This window comes from Tenrec ecaudatus, chromosome 12, assembly GCF_050624435.1.
Source record: "Tenrec ecaudatus isolate mTenEca1 chromosome 12, mTenEca1.hap1, whole genome shotgun sequence".
Taxonomy (NCBI): domain Eukaryota; kingdom Metazoa; phylum Chordata; class Mammalia; order Afrosoricida; family Tenrecidae; genus Tenrec; species Tenrec ecaudatus.
This window is the reverse complement of record NC_134541.1, coordinates 40,260,405-40,283,702: the sequence shown is the minus strand read 5'-3', so window position 1 is coordinate 40,283,702 and position 23,298 is coordinate 40,260,405. Positions and strand designations below refer to the sequence as shown.

The window sequence follows — 23,298 nt, the reverse complement described above, 5'->3', positions numbered from 1 at the left end:
GTGCTGAAAAACTTGGCTCATACACAAGTATATACGGTATCTCGATATAGTTCAGTTTTAAAATCTGTTTTTATTAAATGTTCTACAGACACCACAGATGGCAATGCACTTTTCAGGGTCAAACCAGGACACACATGATGGTTTTTCTCCTCCATTATGATGTGATTCACGACGAAGTTAAGATTGAGCCAGTCATAAGTCAACCTGTTGAATACTAAACAATTGGCAATGCCTTTTGAGCAGAAGTGATTAAGAACCTCAGACAATTTTGCCATACTATAGATGAACACACAGCCAGAGAAAGAAATAGGATTGCAAAGGGGTTGAATATCCCGAAAAATCAGTTTGGTTATACAAAAATGTCTTTGGTTCGAAGGTAACAGGCAAGGCCACCCTTTGCTGAGGTTGGGTGCTGTTGAGTTAGAGTTCTTATTTACAACGACACTGTGTGGAACACAAGAGGACACCGCTCAGCACCAGTCTCACAATTGTTACCATGTCCGAACCCCTTTCCGCCACTCGGGTGGATGCCAATCCCGCATGGAAGAGACCGCCCTTTGCTACTGTGATCCTCTCCTTTACTAAGCATGCCCTTTTCCAGGGACTGCTTTCCTGATAGCGTGTTCAGAGTATGCGAGACTGTCTCCCATCCTTAAGTCCAGGGAGCATCTGGTGTGTTCTTCTAGCAAACCACATTATAGTCATATACACCAACCCCCTAACTCAAAGGATTCAATTGTTCATACAAAACAAAACCCACTGCCAAAGAGCTGATTCCAGCCCTTACTGATCCTGGGTGTGTAAGTCTTAGGGGAGTGGATGGTCCTGTCTTTTTCCCGTGGGGCAGGTGGTGGGTTTGACTTTCTGATCTTGCAGTTAGCAGTCTAATGCTTTGGTCTTCCTTATTCATTGGCAGGCATTGAAATGCATATGAGGTGATAGAAAATACCAGGATGTGGGCAGGCATACAGCACTCGAAGTGACTTTTTTTTTTTAACACTTTAAAGAGGTCTTTTGCAGCAGATTTGCCCAATGCAATATGACATTTGATTTCTTGACTGCTGTTTTCCATGGATGTTGAGTGTGGATCCAAGTAAAATGTTATTCTTGACAGCTTCAATCTTTTCTCGGTTTATTATTATTGTTTATTGGTCTACTTGTGAGGATTTTTGTTTTCTTTACACTGAGTTGTCATCCATACTAAAAGTTGTGATGTTCATCTGTCAGTGCTTCAAGTTCTCTTTGCAAGCAAGGTTGTCCCATCTGTGTACTGTAGATTGTGCATCAGTCTTCCACCCTTCCTGATGCCACATTCTTCTTCCCAGGGTTCAGTTCTCAGATGACTTGCATAGGGAAAAGACTGAATAAGTACAGTAGAACCCCGGTACTTGAACGCATCAGTACTCGACATAATCGAATTTCAACGAGAAATGTCGAGAAAATTTTGTATCGGAGCTCGAACAAACATCAGAATCTGGATCTGGCACATGTGATTTTTGTCAACAAAAGCAGTTTACATTTTCGGTCACTAGGCGTTAGTTGGCGCTGTTAGTAGCCATTGTGAGTACACTTTTAAACCTTTTGCGGTGTGTTCCAAGCGATTTGCTATAATGTTGTTAGTTGTGTGTGTGTGTGTGTGTGCGTGCGGCTTTCTGTACTGCTTTTAGATAAAAACATAGGTCTTAAGAAAAAGTTTCATGAAAATAATCATCATGATAAGGAACTGGTTAACTGTGTTATCAGTAGTGTTGCTGATAATCTAGTAAACCCTTTTAGAAAACAGTTAAAGGAATGCCAACAGCAGACCATATTAGACAGAATTTTTTTTAAGAGGATGCCAACTAGGACGTAGTGAAAATAGGCAAGGAAGAGACAAAACTCCTGAAAAGCAGCTACCAGTTGATTTGATGAAAGGGGATTCCCTTCCAAACAACCACTCTCTCTCCATTGCTCCTCTCCACATCTGCGCCGATACTGTTGTTAAAAACTTTTCTAAAGTTGTGTTTATTGTTAATTTAAATTATATTGTTTAACTCTGAACTTATTTACTTTGAAATTTCTGTGTAATGTTTGTATAAAAGGCAAGGTCAGGGTAAAAACTTGGTGGCCAAGAACAGATTAATCCATTTTCAGTGTGTCGAGACTGCATCGCATCTCGACACACCTTCTAGAATGGATTAGTGTTGAGGTCTGGGGCTCTACTGAGTGGTGAAAGGATACAGACGAATATTAAACTTTGTAGTACCCTTTTGTTCTGTTTTACGGGCTGCCTCTTGGTCTATGTACAGGTTCTACAGGAGAATAATTAAATGTTCTGGAATTCTTGTTCTTGAAACTTTTATCCATAAGTTATTGAGATTCACACAAGCAAATGGATTTGCATAGTTGAAATGTTGGTAAACATCTTCTTGGCTTTCTCTCCTTTCAGCCAAGATCCATCTGATATCAACAACAAAGTTGAAAATTATACCTCTTTCTACATCCCCTTCTGAATCATGCTTGAAATTCTGGAAGTTCTCTGTTACTAAACTGCTACAGCTATTTTGACTTACCTTCAGCACACTTTTATTTGTATGTGATATTAGTGATTTGTATAACTTCTGCTTTCTGTTGGGTCACCTTTCTTTGGAATTGGCACAATATGGATTTCTTCCGGTTTGTTGGCCGTCTCTTCCATTTCTTGGCTGAGTGAACACGGCCATGCTGCGTCTGTTCGTTGACGTAGCTCAGCTGGTAGTCCATCAATTCAGGAGCCCTGTGCTTCACCAGTGCCTGAGTGCCTTGAATGCAGCTCTGATGTCTTCTTTGAGTATCATTGGTCCCTGAAATGGATGGACATCAGTCCATTCTTTTTGGTAGTGGATCTGCATTCTTTCCATCTTCTTTTGATACTCCTGGTATTGTTCAGTAGTTTGCACATAGAACCCTCAATTTGAGGCTTGACCTTTACCTACAATTCTTTCAATTTGAGCAATGCTGCAGTGCTTCATCCTTTTTGGTTTTTTAACTCCAGAGTTTTGTATATTACATTGCAGTATATTACATTGATATTACATTGAAGTATCATGCATGGTAATTTTGGAGCATGTATCAAAATCTGGGCCAGAGTCTAAAACACTTAGAAAAGAAATTATGATACTCATATGTGTCTGAACTAGGATTTGGTTGTAGAAGTCCTCAGAGCTCCCAAGAAACAAAAGTACTTTCACTTTTGAACAGGAGCAAGCAGACGCTATGGGACTTGGTGAAACTGGCTAAAGTAACAGTCAAAGAACCAAAAACGCGTACCTGTGAGGTAGGTGTTGTGTGAGGAATTAATGAAATAGTGAGAAAGGGGCTGAGACATATCTTCATTCAAATCCAGTTTCTCAGGTGAAACGACCCCATTTTCTTCCCCGCTCAGGTAGCGCATGAACCCATCCACAGATATCTGTCCTGTAGGAAATGAAGAGATAAGCATGTGAATTGATTGATTGGTTTGGTGATTACCATGTTGCTATACTTTTTTATAGGAAACTGTAAGCATCCATAGGTAAGGGATAGTAGCCACAGATGTGTTTTAATGTGCATTAAATAGTTTAAGAGTATGCCGTTTCACTACAGAGAACCTGAAATGCCACAGGCAATATTGAAGTATGTAGTTTTAAGACCCATTGACTCTTGAAGGATTTAATCGCTAAACATCACACCCTTGTTACTAAACATAAGAAACACAAACACCTTTATAGATGACCAATGAAAAACCCAGCTCTGTGCCACTCCTCCTAGATGATGACCAATGAAAAACCAAGCTCTGTGCCACTCCTCCTAGGTGACCAATGAAAAACCCAACTCTGTGCCACTCCTCCTAGGTGACCAATGAAAAACCCAGCTCTGTGCCACTCCTCCTAGGTGACCAATGAAAAACCCAGCTCTGTGCCACTCCTCCTAGATGACCAATGAAAAACAGCTCCGTGCCCTCCTCCTAGGTCTATTCCAAATCATGGCGATCATGAGATTTTTAGAGCAGAACTGGGGTTCACACCATTACCAATGGCTGTGCTATTTCAGGAGCATAGCACACAGCATTTCGTCCATAGTGCCTTTAGGCAGATTTGAACTTCTAACCATTAGTTGGGCAGCCAAATGCCACTCAGGGACTCCTTATAGATTGTGTTAGTCTGGGTACACTAGAGAAACAAATCCACAGAAACTCATATGTATAAGAGAGAGTTTTATGTAAAGGGTAAGTATACATCAAGAAAACAACCCAACCCAGTGCTGCCCAAGCCCACAAGTCCAACATTAACCCACATGTCCGACACCGATCCACAAATTCTTCCTCCATCTCACAAAACACACGCAAAAATGCTGCCTGCAGGAGGAAAGCCGAGTCAGTGAATGTGTAAGCATTTTAACACTGGCAAGGGTCTCCACACGGCTATATCAGCACCCAGGGCTGCATCAGGGTAGGTCCATGTGGCTTCTCAGGGGTGTCTTGCAGGAAGTGAGCCTTGCCAGCTGAAGCAGGGAGCTGGCTAAAGCAGCTGCACGCTGGTCCGACCATCACAAAGCAAGAGACCTGAGAACTAGAAAGGCGAGGCTCACAGAGCCATTTATTCCTCTGCCCTTCAATTAACCCCACATGTGTTTATCAGCACAATAACCTAAGTACCTCATAGACGGGCATAAAAATGTCATTACTTTTTATTCATATTGACCCCATGTTACAGGGTAGAACTACCCTGTAGTGTTTTTCGGCTCTAATGTTAATGGAAGCAGGTCACCAGGTCTTGAGCTAACATTAATGGTGACTACATTCAAAGCATCAACCTTTTAGGTTAGCAACCCATGGCTTATCTATTAAACCACTCTTGGTGGTAGGAGTAAGGGTGATTTTTGTTCTTTTGTATTCTCTATAGATTTGCAAACTATTTATTATGAATATGTGTTTCCTATATCATCAGGAAAGTTATTCCCAAGCGGTTTAATTATTCCAAACGAAGTAAAAATGCTTTCAAATAATGGACATGTACTTTGAAAGAAAAGTAAAGATGATCACAAATGAGCACCATCTAGCAATGGGAAACTGAGTGCTCATTTAAGAGGAAGACTTTGCTGGGACAACTTCGTCAAATGGCACGGTATCGTTTACAAACACAGGGTTCTACGTCCTTGTTTTGGAGAGAAGCATTGGGAGTCACAGGAGCTGGGAGAGCCCATTCAACTGTTGGTCTCCACTGACATAGAACCAAAGAGAATGAAGGACACATCGAAAGGTTCAAGTTAACCCGTCCACAAAACTCATATTCCACATGAACTTCACACTCTTCTCGCCCGATGCGAACGAGATGACTTCTGCCTAACACTCTCAACCATTCGGAACAGGGATACAACAGAAAGTCCCAGACAGACGGGAGAAAAATGTAGGACAAACCTCAACTTCCTTAAAAAGGCAAGGCCAACTAGACCAACAAAGAGTAGAACAGTGGTTCTCAACCTTCCTAATGCCATTAATACTGTTCCTCATGTTGTGGTGACCCCCCCCCCAAACCATAAAACTGTAATTTTGCTACTGTTATGAATCAGGTGACCTCTGTGAAAGGGTTGTTTGACCCCCAAAGGGGTCGAGACCCACAGGTTGAGAACTGCTGGACTAGAGGAACCTCAAGACGATAGCCCTAATGCGCACTTTGAACTCGGAACTTTTTTTAAAAAACATTTTATTAGGGGCTCATACAACTCTTACCACAATCCATACATACATCAACTGTGTAAAGCACATCTGTACATTCATTGCCCTCATCATTTTCAAAGCATTTGCTCTCCTCTTAAGCCCCTGGCATCAGCTCCTCTTTTTAAACTTGGATCTTTCTGCAGGTCACTTTTCAGTCAAAACCATAGATTGGCCTATAAAATAAGCAATATGACCCTTGAAGAATATGCTTCCTTAAACAGTGAACTACACGAGATGGAACAGTTAACATTTACCCCAAAGCAAAGACGAGAAGGCAAGGGCGGGGGGAGGGAAGCTGGAGCCTCGGAACAGAGTATAATGGAAAGAGTGAGAATGTAGACACACTAAAAATTTTAACCAGTGGCAGGGGCTAATTTGTATTTAAAAAATTAAGTGGGAACTTACTTTGCTGAGTATATTTTCACTGAAAACACTGTAAAAAGTTAATATTTAAAATTTTTATTTGGAATGGCTTTACTTCAAATGAAAAAACACTATTCAAACTTTGCTTAGTTTGCTCAGATTTTACTTAGAAGTTTTTCTTTTGCTTATGTTTTCTGAAGAGATCTGTGTTAAAATTTGAGAGTATGCATATGTTTATCTCAGCAATGTATTATATATAGTGAGCCACCCTAACTGGATCCTCCTACTCCGGTTCAGCTCCAAACCTGTTCCTTTGACCTTGACTTTGAAAGTATCAAAATGAGCACATTGTGTCTAGTCCAACGCCAAAACACTCACGGCCATCAAGTCCCTCCAGACTCTAGTGACCTCAGAGGGCAGAGTGGAAATGGGAAATGCCCGGGACGGTGGGTGGGTGGGGGGGCGGGCACTGTTCTGAAACTGTAATTCCTTAAGGGAGCAGAAAACCCTTCTTTCTCCCTCGGAGCTGCTGCTGGTTTGAAACTGATGACACTGCAATTAGAAGTCTAAGGAGTAACCCATGAGTGATTTTCGAAAGTCATCATGTCTTTTGTGTGTGTGAGAATCGTTTTTCTCATAAATGCAGTTTGTGCTCGCAGAAGAAAAATTAGAAAATGAGATAGCAGAGTGGAAAAATAAAAAGTTCAGAACATTAAAAACCCACCCCCTGTGTGAAGTCCATGCTGACATGTAGTGACTCTAGGTAAGGCGTACTGGGAAGAAAGAATCCATTTTAACTCCTTTTTTTCCGTGAACCTTTTAAAGCTCCCTCAGATAAGAAGCCCAGGCTGCACAGAGGTCCTATTCTGGGCTACTACCCATGAAGTAAGCAGTTCGAAACCACCAACTGCTCCTTGGGAGAGCCACTTGAGTTAGCATCATCAGCTCAATAGCAGTGAGTTTTATGTACTTAACCTACATTTGGATGAGTTAGTAACTTTGTTTATTTATACCAATTGGACTGAAATAACCGACCATATTAGGCAAGTTTTTAGGTAAAATAGGTTAAATGCCAGTAAAATATTTAAGTATAATATGCCTTTCTTTAACAGTATTATTGGACTACAGCTCCCCTGCAGTTCAATGGTTAAATTATATTAAAACGATTCGGAGAATCATCACCACAAAGAAGTATACCACTGTTATTGGACATTAGAGCTGCTTTCAAATTTTCACCAGTGTAAATAGAATTGCATTGAATACTTTGGGAGTTAAATCGTTGCCTGCATCTTTAATGATCTCCTTAGAATAAATTCTCAGAAATAGAATTGCTTGTTTAAAGACCACACACATTTTTAAGGCTCATAACGAACCTCACCAATTTACTTTCTGTTGAAGATCTAGCCAGTATTGCTTCACCAATAGCGGATTAAAGAACTTACTTCCCTTCCTTTTACTAAATCAACTTTTAATGCTTTGAGCATTAGTTGTTTCTGCATGGTAATAGGTAGGTTCTGTTCAAATGGTAAAGTGAACATGACTGTTTACCACTATAAAAATATATAAATAAAAAGTCCTAATTCACTGCTATAGCGTCAACTCCAGTTCAAAACTACCCTATCGGACAAAGGACAACTGCCCTTGTGGGTTTCTGAGAATCTAAAATTTTTTTTGAAGCTTTGCCTTTAAGGTAGGAAATATCTTTAAAAATAATTTTATTGAGGACTCGTATAATTCTTATCACAATCCATACACACACACATTGTGTCAAGCACATTTATACATTTTTTGCAATCATCATCCTCCAACTATTTACCTTCTACTTAAGCCCTTAATAATCAGCTCATTTCCCCCCCACTCCCTCCTCCCTCATGAACTCTTCATAATTCACAAATTATTATTATTTTGTCATATGTTACACTGTCTGACGTCTCCCTCTGCCCTCTTCTCTGCTGTCCATCCCCCAGGGAGGAGGCTATACATAGATTCTTATAATCAGTTCCCCCTTTCCACCCCACATTCCCTCGACGCTCCAGGCATTGCCACTCTCACCACTGATCCTGAAGGGGCCATCTGTCCTGGATTCCCTGTTTCTAGTTCCTATCTGTACCAGTGTACATCCTCTGGTCTAGCCAGATTTGTAAGGTAGACTTGGGATTATGATAGTGGGGGTGGGGGAAAGCATTTAAGAACTAGAGGAAAGTTATGTTTCATCATTGCTACCCTGAACCCTGACTGGCTCGTCTCCTCCCCACAACCCTTCAGTAAGGGGGTGTCCAGTTTCCTCCCGACGGGCTTTGAGTCTCCACTCTGCACTCACCCTCATTTGCAATGATAAGAATTTTTGTTCGTTAATGCCTAATACCTGATTCCTTCAACAGCTTATGGTCACACACGCTGCTGTGCTTCTTCCATGTGGGTTTCGATGCTTCTAAGCTAGATGGCCGCTTGTTTATCTGCAATCCTTTAAGACCCCTGGTGCTTTATCTTTTGATAGCAAGGCACCATCAGCTTCTTCACCACATTTGCTTATGTACACATTTGTCTTCAGCGATTGTGTCAGGAAGGTGTGTATCATGGAATGCCAATTTAACCGAACAACGTGTTCTTGCATTGAGTAACTACTTGAGTGGAGGCCCAATGTCCATCTGCTGCCTTAATACTAAACCTATAAAATATGCATATAGATATATTTCCCCACCATCCTATGTAAATATATTTACATATGTACATGCCTGTATTTAGACCTCTATAAATACCCCTTGTCACCTAGTTCTTTCCTCTATTTCCTTTTACTTTCCTCTTGTCCCACTATCATGCTCAGCCTTCATTTGGGTTTCAGTAATTTCTCTTGGTTACATTGCCCTTGCTGAATCTCTACCAGGCCTCTCGCACCCTCTCTGCCACTAATGTTGGGTCACTGGTTGCTCCTCTGCCGAGGCTCTAAATCTGTATGTGAGTAGAAAGCCTCATCTTCCTCCCTCAGAGTAGTGGCGGCTTCCGACTGCGGACATTATGGCTGACAATACAATACGTAGCCTACTACACTATGAGGGTTCCTCTGTTTATCACACGTTACATGTTCTCATATCCAAGAAGCTCCTCAAAAGGTTTGATGAAATTTCCCAAACTCGGGAAACATTATGCATAAGTCTGCACCAATATTTTCCAGAAAACATAACAATAGAAATATATGGTTATTTGCTTATATATATTTATTTATACTAATATATATTTGTATATATTAATAAACACATGTTGTTGGATGCTGGATAATCCCTTCTGACTTACAGAAACCCTATATGTGAGCAGGAAGCACTGCCTGGTCCCGTACCATCCCCACCGTTATTGACATGTGAGACCATGTTGTAGTCACTTTAAATAGTTCATAAGTAATGTGAATGAATTGTTTATAAGTAACATGAATTATTTAAAATCAACTTTAACTGCTATGATTTTAATCATATTTTTAGATCCCTATGAAAACTTCTTGCATAAAAAGAAAGAAATGACATTAATGTTCTCATATTGATTGATTTTAGTAGATATTATAGTTCATACTTCCGAATACCTATCATGTTACAGAGTGATCCTCCAATCATGCGCTATTGATGAGCACACTTGGTAAGTGCTTCTGAAGGCCTCTTTTTGAAATTCATTTAGGTGAAATATATATCTCCTTTGAGACTGATTTCAATTTTGGAAACACACCAAATTCAATGTCACTCAGAGGCAAAGCTATTTCAATCAATGGGTTTAAAGGATATTTAGAGTATAAAATTCAAAGATAAAATTTATTAAAATAAATCTAAATTCTTTATAGTTTTATTTCATTCTTTCGGTTAAACACCCATCTTGCCAGGTACTTTTCAGGCTAGAGTCTACATTCTTTCTTCCTGCCATTTCTCTCTCTTCCTCCCCCCCCTCTCCCTCATTTCCTTCCTTTTTTTCTCCCTCCCTCCCTTCTTCCCTCCCTTTCTCGCTTCCTTCTGAGACTCTATTCATTTCCCATGTGTCAGACAGCTTCCCTATGCTGAAACATGAAACCAATTGCTTTGAGTTGATTCTGACGGAGTGAATTCATGTGGGTCAAGTAAAGCTATGCCCTAGTCCAGTGGTTCTCAACCTTCCTAGTGCCGCCACCCTTGAATATAGTTCCTCATGTTGTGGTGACCCCGACCATAAAATTATTTTCGTTGCTACTTCAAAGCTGTCATTTTGCTACTTTTATGAATCATAATGTAAATATCTATATGCAGGATATATAGAATTGTTACGAATTGAACATAATAAAACATAATCAAAGCATAATGATTATTATATATTGTGAAATATTTATCTGTTTTCCAATGGTCTTAGGTGACCCTGTGAAAAGAAAGGCAGGGCTCTCTATTTCTGTAAAGAATTCCAGTCTTGGAAACTCACAGGTGCACTTCGACCTTGCCCTTATAGGGTCTCTATGAGTCTGTTTTGATTTCATTTCAGTAAATTTGAGTTTCTGGAAGGATAACATAATTTTGTTTGGTGGTTGTTGCTTTGCTAAAGTCAGATCATATGAAATTGCCAGCACTTGACTTTTTTAGATCTATCAAATGGTATTTGCATACAATTCAATCTATGATGAAAGATATCCCTTACAACTTTCTTCAGGGACCAGGAAAATAAAGTAATCAGACAGTTGGGATGGGCGTACGTATTTGAGAATTGTGGGATATGTGGAAACCTGGCAAGTGTTTGCTCCTCTTAAGGATATGCAAATTAAAACAATAAATAATTGTGTGATCAAATAACCAGATCTATAGAGAGGCACTTGACCTTGGAGCTGACAGCTTGCAGCTGTGAGCTTACAGAAATAAGCATCCTTTGGTCTCAAGAGATACATTTAAAAGCACACACACACAGAACAAACACAAAACATGCTGACAGGACAGGGAGGACAAAAACATTTTAACATTAGGACCATTGCTTATTTTTTGTTGCTGTATGAAAGATTCTGAACCTTGTTTACAATTAGGTTTTAATATCTGTCCTTGGTGTGGACAGAAAAATGGGGACATCCATACCATGGGTTAGTCATCCTTAAATGAGGATATTATAATTGAGGCCGAGGTTTAATATCCACCATGTTTTTGAAGCCTGTTCATCTATGTGTGCTTGGGGTGGGCGGATCGGGGAGGGGACCTAGGAAATATGTAAATTAGATACAAAGCTGGTTAATGTCCCATAGGCCACTTAAATTAAACAACAAATATCTACAGGATAACCCACTGGGTCATCATAGGAACCAAGTATTTTCACATACTTGGGCATAGATTAAAATCAGTAAACAACAAGTAAGGTGAATAATTGGTTTTGAGGATTAGTTAAAATTCTGTTAAATATTTTTAAAATTCCCATGGAAGGCATTTACCTAACCTTGAATAAGCATGATGAATGTGCTTCGAAGGTTGTTTCAACTTTGCCGCCCGCAACATTTGCTGATGCTCAAGGCGTGTGATGCGTGGCAAGACCAGGCAAGTTCATGTCAGAGCAAAACATACTCAAACAGACAAAAACCAATAAAAGAGTTGTGAGTTTTAAATTTTCAAAGGGGTTTGATATGGGGGAAGTAGTCCATTTATAAAGATGTAGACGTTTCTGGCATAATGGGTTGTCCTGAAAAAAAAAAACCAATTCTGACTAATAAAAGCTTGGGACCACAGAACAGACCCTGAAAGATGTTTCCTTTTGTTGTTGCATATAACCCACAACTGTCTAGGGCTGTTACTACTGACTCAAGTGCACCCGTCCTAGTCAATCAGGTTTGCATTTTTCAAAAAAAAAAAAATATATATATATATATATATATATACAATAGAAGAATTAAACACCTTGATAATTAAGATAAGGAAAACACTGATTTTTTTTTAAACAAATGAGTTAAGGCACAAGAAACCTAGCTTCCATTTCTGCCCACAGTAATCAAGGACAGACTCTTTAACCAGAAGATGAGACAGGACAAAGGCCTGGGACTCTCCTTCTGAAAATCAGCCAGTGACCACCCAAATGGAACACCCAGTCGAAACGACAGCCATCACAGATATGTGCTTGCCAGGCAGCATTTGGTGGAATAACTCATGGAGTTGCCAGGAGTTAGGGCTGAATCCATAACCATGCCCCTCCCACTGCTGTGGAATCGATTCTGACCCACAGTGACCCTACAGGACAGAGCAGAACTGCTCCTTTGGGTTGCTGAGGCTCCGATCCCTTACAGGAGCAGATAACCTCATTCCCCCCGCTGAAGATCAGCAGGTGGTTTCAAACTGCTGACTTTGGGTTAGCAACCCAAATCCAAACTCCTTAATAACAAACAACAAGGTTAGTAAATTATATGGACCCTAACACTAAAATTCCATAAATTTAAGTGAACGAATACCTTGCAGATCATTGCTACCTAAATTAAAACATGTCCTATGCTTGAATAAGATTATAAAAAAAATCAAGCCAGGGTTAAAAGCAATATTATAATTTTATGCAATAAAATAAAAAAGAGGTTATAGTCAGAAGGATAAGACTGGCCGATAAAAGGCTAAATATAAAGTGCCTTCCCTGTTTTCTTAATAAAGTATTAGTATGCTTCCAATTGCATGTGCTCTTCACCTAATGGCACTTAAAGATCTTAATAAGGATACATATTGTTCGAACCACTTAAAGCCAAAGAAAGAGAGATGAGATCCCTGGAGAGACGGTAGGGGTGGGGGAAACAAACAACCCCCCGAAATGCAACATCCTGAAAAACTACTCTATGATGCCTTCCAGTTCCAAAGCAGCACTGGTGGGTGGTCAATGAAAGAGGAAACCCGTGTCACGAAGACAAAACTGACGTGACAGTAATGGACACCAACAGCTTTCAAGAGAGAAGAGACATGACAAAGTGATGGTCCCCAGTGGCCATTTACATGCCACCCAATCCTTCAGCAATAGCCTCACTGCAGAGAAATTCTCAAAAGCCATGCTTGCCACAAAAGCCATGCCCTTCAACCAGCCCTTGACCTCCTGCCACCTCTCTCCTCCTGGGGTAGATAATGACTGAGATTCCGCTGGTCCCCATCAAAGATGTCCGAAAGACACAAAGTTCAAGTTCTGTAGGGTTAACATTTTATTTTCCAGCCATGCTTTCATGTTGTGACATGTTTATCACTGGAGATATCCAGTCTTACTCAGCTGGGTGCATTTCATCCTTCAAGTGCATACGGAAGTAGTTCAATATTGACTGGGACATGGTTTATTCCTGATGCCTTCTCTGGGCTTGACGCCATCCTAGAACTTGGGAACCACAGCAAAGGAGAGGGGTCTATGTCCAGAAATGGGTACTCTGAAGAATGGCCAGGAAGAGTTTATGCACTGGTCCTCCTATTTTTTCAGGTCTAACAGCTTCATCTCTTGGTCTATTGGAAACCTTTTTCCAACACATTATTTGGAATGGCCCTCCTGGTCCAGGGTCAAGGTGCCAGTAACTGAAGCCTCCCAGAAAGAGCTTGTTTTGAACATGCCCCTGAGCGGGGGCACTCTTTGTTGGTTGTTATCAATGAACAAATTTTTAGTGAAGGCCCCACACTATGTGCTATTCACAAGGGCAAGACCATCAGAGCCCTACCCTTTAAGAACTTAAAAAAAAACAAAACCATCAAGCTAAAACCTTCATTTGATGCCTTTTAATGCGTCACTCAGTTTTTTCATCAATTAGTGTGGTTTCCTCATGGGCATGTAGCTAAATAGTTTGGAGTCAGGGTAACATGCTCAGTTGACAGACAAATTACATTTGTATTGGCCACAAAGGCGCCTTCTGGCCTCTGGGTATGCTAACCTTCAGGAATGCTCTGCAAAGATGAACCCATTTTGGCCAAGTTCTGATCTAGTCTCTCCATTTTCTACTGCCTAGGTGAGACAGAAGATGAGGAAGTAGGACCAGAAAATGTAGGCATTAAAAAATTGAGTTCAATAGTTAGTTTTGGACATAACTTACCTCCAATAAACAACTAATATCAAATGCATGCTTCAAATACAGAAATGCTACACTAGCAAGCACAATGAATGAGAAAAAGGATATTCTGAGATGATCTTTTACAGATTAGAAATTCCAGAAAATAAAAGCCTCAAGGTGTAAATAGTAGATTCGATTTTTCTTTAAGAATATAAAATATAGGTGATTTACATAATTTCTCACAAAATTTTCCCTTTAAAAATATCTTATGTTTAATTCATGTTGCTTTTATCGGCCCACATGAGGTAATTAAATTTGTTATCTTACAAATGTGTTTCCTATTTCCCTTACCTTTGGAAACAATTGGGAAACATACAAAACCTTACTCCTGTAAAGAGTTACAGTCTCGGAGACTCACAGGGCTGATTCTACCCTGTCCTACAGCGTCACTCTGAGGTGGCATCGGCTCAGTGTTTTGGGTATGGTTGTAATACCTGTGCTCCTTTATGTTTCGATGCGGAAAGGAGTAGTTGGCTCAATGGAAAACTTCCCATTTGGTCCAATGGGAAGCAATTGTATGATCTTAGTCATATCCCGATATGACTTTTTGGTCAGGAGCAAAAAACAACTGACTTACAATGCTGCACTTTGCAGGGTGGACCGGGAAGGTGCGACAGGGAAAATGAAAGTGGGGTTGGCAAAATTCAAGGCATTCATGTCACAACTTCCTTCCACTCTGACCAAGAGAGACATCACTAAGCAAACAAGCCATCCCATCTGGACAGAGCAGCAGGCTACTTTCAACCATTTCAACAATTTGTTATGTACAACAGCACTCCGCCAGCCACTATCCGTGGATCAGAGAGGGCACGTGGGATAGAACTTATTTGTTCTGATTGACTGATGAATGGAAAACAAACCATGAGGATTAAAAGTAGGGAAGTACAGTTTAAGAGCCATACAAGTTGTCTTGTGGATAAGGAAAACCGCACATTTCATTCAAAGAAAGAGGAGGCCCTTCTGCCCTAGGGACCCGGGGGCGGGGGGGACGTTACTGAAAGGGAAAGGATGCACCGTGGCCTAGAAAATGATGAGCGTCGCCCAGGCATCCCGGTCAAGAGATTTGTCTTTGTCTGTCTTTGGAAAAACCCAGCCGGAGAGTCCGAGCAGGCCCACACGCCAGCGTTTTATGGGCAGCACGTGAGGACTGGAGGTCTCAGCATTCAGTAATTTTTTTTAGTGTCTTTTTAAAAAAACATTTTATTAGGAGCTCATACAACTCATCACAACCCATACATACATCAATTGTGTAAAGCACATCTGTACATTCAGTGCCCTCATCATTTTCAAAGCATTTGCTCTCCACTTAGTTCTTGGCATCAGGTCCTCTTTTTTCCCCCTCCCTTCCCGCTGCCCCCTCCCTCATGAGGCCTTGGTAATTTATAAATTATTGTCATATCTTACCCTGTCTGACATCTCCCTTCACCCCCTTTTCTGTTGTCTCTCAGGGAGGAGGTCACATGTAGATCCTAGTAATCGGTTCCCTTTCCAACCCACTCTCCCTCTACCCTCCCAGTATCACCCCTCACACCCCTGGTCCTATCACTCTTTGGCCTTCTTGTTTTCCAGCTGTAGTTCTGCCTCCACCTGAGTCCTGTGTCATCATCTGATTATTTCCTTGTCACCAGAGAATCAACTTTGACCTTCTCCTAAGGGGATTCTGCCTATTTCTTAAATAGTGGTCAGCCTCTACTTTCAGTTCCACTTCCAGAGGGGCCTGCCGTCATTGTTTTCTGAAACCTAGGAGGTTTTTGTAGACTAGCGCAGGTTGATTCCTAGCTTTCTACATTGTTACCTTATGATCCATCTTTTCTGGTTGTTTTAATGGTAAGCACTGTCAATTTCTGTTTTGCTGCCAAGATTATGTGATTGTTTGCTTCCTATAATCCCCCACTTTTAGGAGTCCTGGTAGCATAGTGGTTATACATTGGGCTGCTAACTGAAAAGGTCAGCAGTTCAAAACCACCAGCCACTCTGTGGGAGAACGATGAGGCTTTAGACTCCTATTAAGAGTGACAGTCTCAGAAACTCATGGGGCAGTTACTACTGTGTCTTATAGGGTCATTATTGATTTGATGGCATTGAATGAGTTAGGAGTTATGTTTTTTCAAAATCTCTTCTTCATTAAAAAAAACACTATAGTTTTATGGACCATTTCAAAAAAAGAGCTTAATTACATAAGCTCACTCTATTCTATTTACCTGAGATTCTATGATTTTCACTATTATACAATACTGTAGATATTTTATTGATTATACTGAAAATCAGATTATACATCTGTAGCCTTTGATCCTTACATTCTGAGGTAAAACTGAATCCCACTTCCATGTCATTGTCCTTTTATTTGGAGGTAAAATTAAATTAGATGGGAGGATCAGTTTTGCTGGGTTGAGGACTAATTTGGGGGATACCTTACTTGCTCTTCTTTATACATTTACAAAGAAAAAAACTATAGTGACTAGCATCTCAACATAGAGGACTGGTGGCATAGTGCATATATTTGGGCTGATAACTTCAAGGTCAGCAATTTGAAACCACCAGCCGCTCCTTGGGAGAAAGTTGAGGCTCTCTATTCCTGTGCAAAATCACAGTGTTGGAAACACAGAGGCAGTTCTACCATATCCTACAGGGTCGATATAAGTCAGCATCATCTTAATGGGCGTGAGCTTTAAAATTTTTTTAAGTATTCAACACAGACACACTGTATAAGGTACTTTGGGTCAACTGCTCATTAACATATATATATTTTTCCCCTAAAGCAGTAAATCAGTTAACATTGAATCAATGCCAACTCACAGAAACCTTATTTATATAAAAGAACTATGCACCATAGGGTTTTCAATACAGGGGTTTTAAAAAGAAACCGTTCTATAGACTTGGAGCTCCAGCCTTACATTCAGCAGTCGAGTTTGCTAACCACTTGTACCACACAGGGGCTTCTGTGTCTTTACTAGGCAGAGTGGGAATGTGCATTCACAGAGATGGCCTGAAGCCTGAACTCACCGTAATTGTTCACTGGGAAGCTGCTTGGATTTCCTGGCCAATCTCACAAGGCTGCTGTTTACCACACTCATTGGTTAAGGATTGCTTCACGGGGACATTAATTTTCAGTACTTCTGATACCTATGCGTCAGAATTTACTTAATAACAGTAAGTTTGGTTGGTTTATTGGTCTGATAACTATATGTATTGGTAGAAGATTCTTTGGCCTCAATAAAGAGGTTCAAGTGCTCAGTGTGCAGTTGAGTCAGCACAAAGGACTTTCCCCTATTTGTTATTGTGTTCTCAGAATCGAATCTAGAACTGTGCCTGAAACATCAGGGCTCGATAAACATTAGCGGAAAGAAAGACTAGTGTGTCTCATAAGTATTAACCCACTGCTATTGAGCCCAGTCCGACTTGCGAAAACCCTTGGGGATAATATAGAACTGCTCCTTAGACTAAAGTTTTTTGGGAGCAGACAGCCTCATCTTTTGCCCAAGGAGTGGCTGGTGGAAGTAGCAGCCCAACTTAATTTTGTATTTTGTCACAACAGCTAAGACTATTCAGTTATTTTTCTTCATAAACCCAGACAAAACAAAACACATTTCTGGTCAGTCGATTCTGTCTCATAAAGACTCTATAGGACAGAAGAGAACTTCCCCATAGGGGTTTCAAGGCTTTATAGTTTTTGGAAAAGCAGACAGCTACATTTTTCTCTAGGTGAGTTTGAATTGCTGTTCTTCTAGTTAACAGTTGAGTGTTTAAGCCCGGACCACCATAGCTCTCTGTGTCCTAAATCAGACCTGGAATCATTGCCAAGGGGATGCTCCAAGACCCTGGTCTCCCTCTACCTCTGCCCTACAGCACTGCCAAGGTGGTAATGTTTAAGAAAGCTGACTGCCATGTCCCCTCTCCCACAGGGCAAGTATTGGCTTTACACCATCAATCTTTTGGCTCACGATGGCGCTGTTATTACCACACCACCAGGCCTTCTCATAGAGAACTTAACAAAAAGTCATTCTAAGTTGAAACACAAAGGAATTGTCAACAACACTGTAAAGGAAGGATTACTACCGGAAACATCAAAGAAATACAATGACAGTTTATAAAAAAGAATTCAGGTGCCTGGCAGCATTGACCCAGTACATAAAGGGAAGCTAGTGTGCTTGAAAGGACAGGGAAGGCTTATGGAGCCAAGGAACAAGAGTTCTGGAGAAATTGGATGGACTTTAAGTTCTGCCTAGCCCCTGGGGGAGGTGCTAATCAGACAACATTAAATGTCCAAAGCTATCAGACAGTCAGGGACGAGTAGGGTAATGCACAGTAAGACCATTCAAAGCCCTACATATGGAAAGGGTTGATTGTGAGTCATGGCCTTGCATAAAACACGTTACCTGCCCTATCAATACCCTCTCCTCTTAGCTTCCTTCAGAGCATCTTTGGAAATTCACAAAAGAAAGATACATCTAAAGTAAATCCATAGGCTTTCACCTTCTACCAAGAAGCTTATGAAAGTGACTTTTAAGCTTGGGTGGAGAGCGAATATTTTGAGAATGATGAGGGCAATGAATGTACCAATGTGCTTTACACAATTGATGTATGTATGGACTGTGGTAAGAGTTGTATGAGCCCCTAATAAAATGATTAAAAAAAATAAGAAAGTGACTTTTAATAGAGAACAGAGCCCAGTACTCCTCATTTGCACTGACACGTCAAGTCTGGGGTGAGCCCTCAGCACCCTAGAATCTCCTTATGCTTTTGCTGTGCTCCTTGACTTAGGGGAAGGACAAAGCACAGTGGGGCACAGCCCAACGCTAACCTCTACGTAAAATGAACAACACATTGCTAATATGCCTTTAAAGCCCCCCAGTCGAGCTCTTACCTCCTCAGGACATGTTTCTTACTGAGATGGTTGCCTAGGAAATGATCCATCATGCCTTCAAAGAACTGATGTGAAGTTGCTCCTAAGATAGTCCTGAAGCTGAATGTAAAGGCCGGAGTGAAATGAGACGGGGAGAATAATGCCGTGGAGACACAATCAAGGTGGGGAAGTAGGCTTGGCCGTGTCTATGCACCACACACACATCATAAAAAGGATATCAACTTGAAAGGAAATGAGTTATCATATAAATGCAAGCAGGATAAGAAAGGAAGAAACAAAGAGAGGCGCGAGCCTTTGAAGAGCTTCTCGACTGTCATCTACATCCAGAAGGGAAGGTGTCCAGTTTTGAAGGGGAGGGTGGTCACATCGGGTGGCGTGTCAACACGCAGGCTCAGCGGCAGAGAGGACATGAACCATCGGAGCAGAGTCTCTGAGCCCTGGGCCCAAAGGACTCTTCATTCAGAGTTTCAGACCCAGAAGTAGAAGGAACACAGTAGGCAGAAGTGCACAGTAATTGGCACTGGCATCGATCTCTGCACTGGGAAGACAATAAGAGCAACAGATGTCAGCATGAAAGAGTGGACAATGAACCATGGAAACCGGAGAAGAAAGGATGGATTTGAGTTACGGTCCTGGCAAAGGATATTGAAACTATCACGGACTGCCAGACAAGCCAACAAATCTATTTTTAAAGAAAGTACAGCCAGGAGGCTTAGTAGAAGCAAGGGTGGCAAGACTGTCTTCTAGTCTTTGGACGTGTTATCAGGGGAGACCAGCTCTGGGAGGAAGACATCACAAAGAGCAAAGCCTCACAATGATGGACTCAGGGGCCACAACAATGGGTTCCAGCATAGAAACAGTTGGGGTACTGGGCAGGATGGGGTGTGTTTTGCTCTGTTGTCTATAGGGTCACTGTGACTCAGAACAGACTCTCTGGCCCCCCTAAAACAAAGGTTATGTAACTTTGCCAAGGTCATGCAGCTACTAACTGGCAGAATGGTGAGCTGAGACCAAGTATGTGATTCTTCTCAATCACCTAGTATTATGTATCAGCATTGTGCTGTAAGTCACAAAAACTAAAAATGCAACATACTGGGTGAGGCAACAAGAACCCAACTGGCTTTGGGTAAGAGTTACTGTTCTGGAATCTCCAAAAATATCTCCTCTATTGTCCAATCTTACTCTCAGTTACTCCTCAGGCAATGATATCTTTCAAACTGTGAATAACACTCTGTAAGTAACATAAACTGTTCAAATAACAAACTTTAACTTGTAAGCCTGTATTAATCAAAAATTAGTCCAATTTTATGAGATTAACTTGGAGGAAAATAAAGTATATAAGAAAGGGACAAGACCGGAGAAAGAAAACAGTGAGGAAAAAATGAAGACCCAGGATGAGTCACTGGGGTTCCAGGATCTATATTATTAACAAACATCTACATGTTGCTTCCTACAGGCACATTTTCACTTATTTCATTCTCATAATACATCTATCAAGGTAGACACGATTTTTATTCTGATTTTATAGCTGAGAGAAGTACCTGGGGAGTGCAAACAATTAATACAATTGGTTGCTGATTCAAGGGACGGAGGTGCCTGCTAACCTAGGCAGAGCCACCTCAGGCCTGGTGATTGACCTTAGTAACCTCAGCTATTACAAACCTTCTGGTGCACAGTTTTACCATGACACACACAGGATCACCATGAGTTGTAATCAACTCAACAGCAGGTCAAGAGGTACAGGTGAATTGGCAATAGACGGGAAACCTAAGGCAAGTAGCTTGTCCATGGTTACCCAGCCAATATGTATGTAAATTTGGATTTGAACTCAGTCAAGCTTTGTGTGCCACGCCATTAACCACTATGTTCCCCTGCTGGAGATGATGCTCTACACACTCTAGTACAAAATCCAAACTCAAACCAAATCTATCACTGTCACTGATTCCAAGTCATAGTGAACCTACAGCACAGAACAGACCTGCTGCCTAGTTTGGGGCACTGTGAAGCCTTATGCAGAAGATCACCTCCTCTTTCTCCTGCAGAGTAGGGGTAGGTTCAAGCCACCAACGTTTCTATTAGCAGCCCAGCACTCAGCCCACTCTGCTCTGGGGAACCTTGATCAGTAGAAGTGGGAAGGCGAGTTATCCAAGTAAAGACAACACCGGGAGGAGGAGGAACTGTGCTCAGGGGAGCACTTGCTCTGTGCCAGGGAGAGAGAGCTCATAGAAAGGGGATTTGCAAGTCCCATTTTCCGTTGGCTGAACTGAGACTGAGAGAGGTCAATAACTCGCTTGATGTCACAGGGATATTTAATGAGAGAGTTGAATCCGGAGCCTATTCGGGCATAATGAAGACAGATGGTGGTGGTGGGTTCGATTGATAATACCCACATCACTTTCCCCAAACTGGGTGGGATGTGAGATATGAAAGATGGAAAGGAAGGGGCTTGCTTCCTTCCGTGACAGTTGGCTTCAATCTGGGTACCAGACTCGCTCTAAAAATAGCCCTGACTGTGACCGACGACCAGTTTTCCCCATGATTTACTTATCTCTATAAAATGTGTTACTTTAATCTTGCTGTTAAAATGAGCCAGCTCAAGCAGGGCAAACGGCCCATCTGCCAGAGGCAGGAGGATTAGTCCTTGGATGTGGATTTGTCTATTGAGGTCCGCAATTCTTTGTTAGACCTAATTTAAATTCTAATCTCCGCAGGGACTTTAAAACATTTGAAATAATTTAAAATATTTTTACGATACAAACAGAAGTAAAATTTATAAAAAGAATTAAAAAACAAAAACACCCAAAAACCAAATAACAGAAAACTCATATGTATAACATTGAGAACAAGGGAAAAGCTGAGTGGAAGATGTGATATTGATTGGGTGTTTTTTTGTGTGTGTGTAGGTTAGTTGTTTTCTTTTTTAAAAGAGCCAAACACATGCAAATATCACCTTTCACTAGCATGCATCACAGAGGGATTGCGACAAATTCCGAGTTGGAAGACAGATGGCCTCTAAATCTACATGGAGTCATCACCACACAGTTGAGATGGAGAAACTGGACAATGCGTGTTCCAGTAAGCACAGCCACCAAGCTCAATCTAGTGTGCCAAATGCCCATTAGGGAGGCTCTGGCACTCAGGCGTTCCGATGCCACGGGGATTAGGATGTTGAGAATCCATTCATCATCCTTCTCTCCACACTCCCAATGTAACGATACCCACGCATGCTGGAGCACTACCGACCCAGTGGATTAGCACCTCCATAAATCACTTCCAAGAACAGCACTGCAAAGTTGTTTTCTTGGCTCAGATGTATTTGGGGGCTGTGACCCTTATGTGAGCTCTGCTAGACCAGCGATGAGAAAGTAAGTGCGGGTGGCTTTAATATCCCATGGCTCATTAAAATCTATTTGCCTTTTTTCAGAAATAATCTATTCAATGCTGCCTCTTAAATTATCTTGTACACAAAATTTCCCGTTACGTGTGCCAACTAACCTTGTGCTTTGTATATTATATGAACTTTGACAGCTTCCTTATCTATCACATTTTTTCCAACCCTAATGGCAAAACCAAACTTGATGACATGGAGTCAATTCCGCCTCACAGTGACCCACAGCCACTCACAGTCAAGGAAGATCTACCCTGGTGGGTTTTCAAGGTTGTCCCTCCTCGCAGGAGTAACACGCCCCGTCTTTCTCCCTTGACACGGCTGGTGGTTTCCAACGGGTGACCTTGAGATTAGCAGCCCAATATGTAACTCACTACCCTACCAGGGCTCCTCTGTCCAACTGCAGAGCCCGTGTACTTTACATAGTTCTCATTTTAGACTAGGCAGTGCCATGCTTTCAGATCCCATTGTTGATTGTAAATACCGTTCCCCTATCATGAACAACCTCCGAACTACTGCCTCCCAGCCAATTCCAGCACATGGGATCCTTTATGGCAGAGCAGAACTGTTTCACGGGGTTTCAAAAGCGGCCAGCATCACACTTGTCAATTGGTGGGCTTGAACGGTGATCTTTCGGTTAGCCATCCGATGCTTAAGCCACTGCACCACCAGGCCTCCGTTTCTATCATCGTGTTGTTAGGTGTTTCAGGCTTGTTTCAATTCATAACAACCCAGAATGACACACTGCTGGTCCTGCATCACCCTCATTATGCTTGAGTGCATTGATGCGGCCATTGTGTCAACCCAGCTCATGGAGGGCTTCCTCTTTTCCACCGCCTCTCTGCTTTACCGCGCACGATGCCCTTCCACGGGCACTGCTCTCTCCTGATAATGTGTCCAAAGTACAGGCATACCAGGTCTTACCATCCTGATTTCCAAGACCC

General features: G+C 41.5%; 1 protein-coding gene across 2 annotated transcripts in view; it reads right to left on the bottom strand.

Moving 5' to 3' along the window:
- Nucleotides 1-23,298, bottom strand: part of PLCB1 (phospholipase C beta 1) — an 839,164-nt gene that overhangs the window by 237,931 nt on the left and 577,935 nt on the right. For both annotated transcript variants that reach the window (XM_075563986.1, XM_075563987.1), the window contains exon 10: nucleotides 3,289-3,435. In XM_075563986.1, the coding sequence (XP_075420101.1) occupies nucleotides 3,289-3,435 (147 nt within the window). The remainder of the gene's footprint in view (nucleotides 1-3,288; nucleotides 3,436-23,298) is intronic.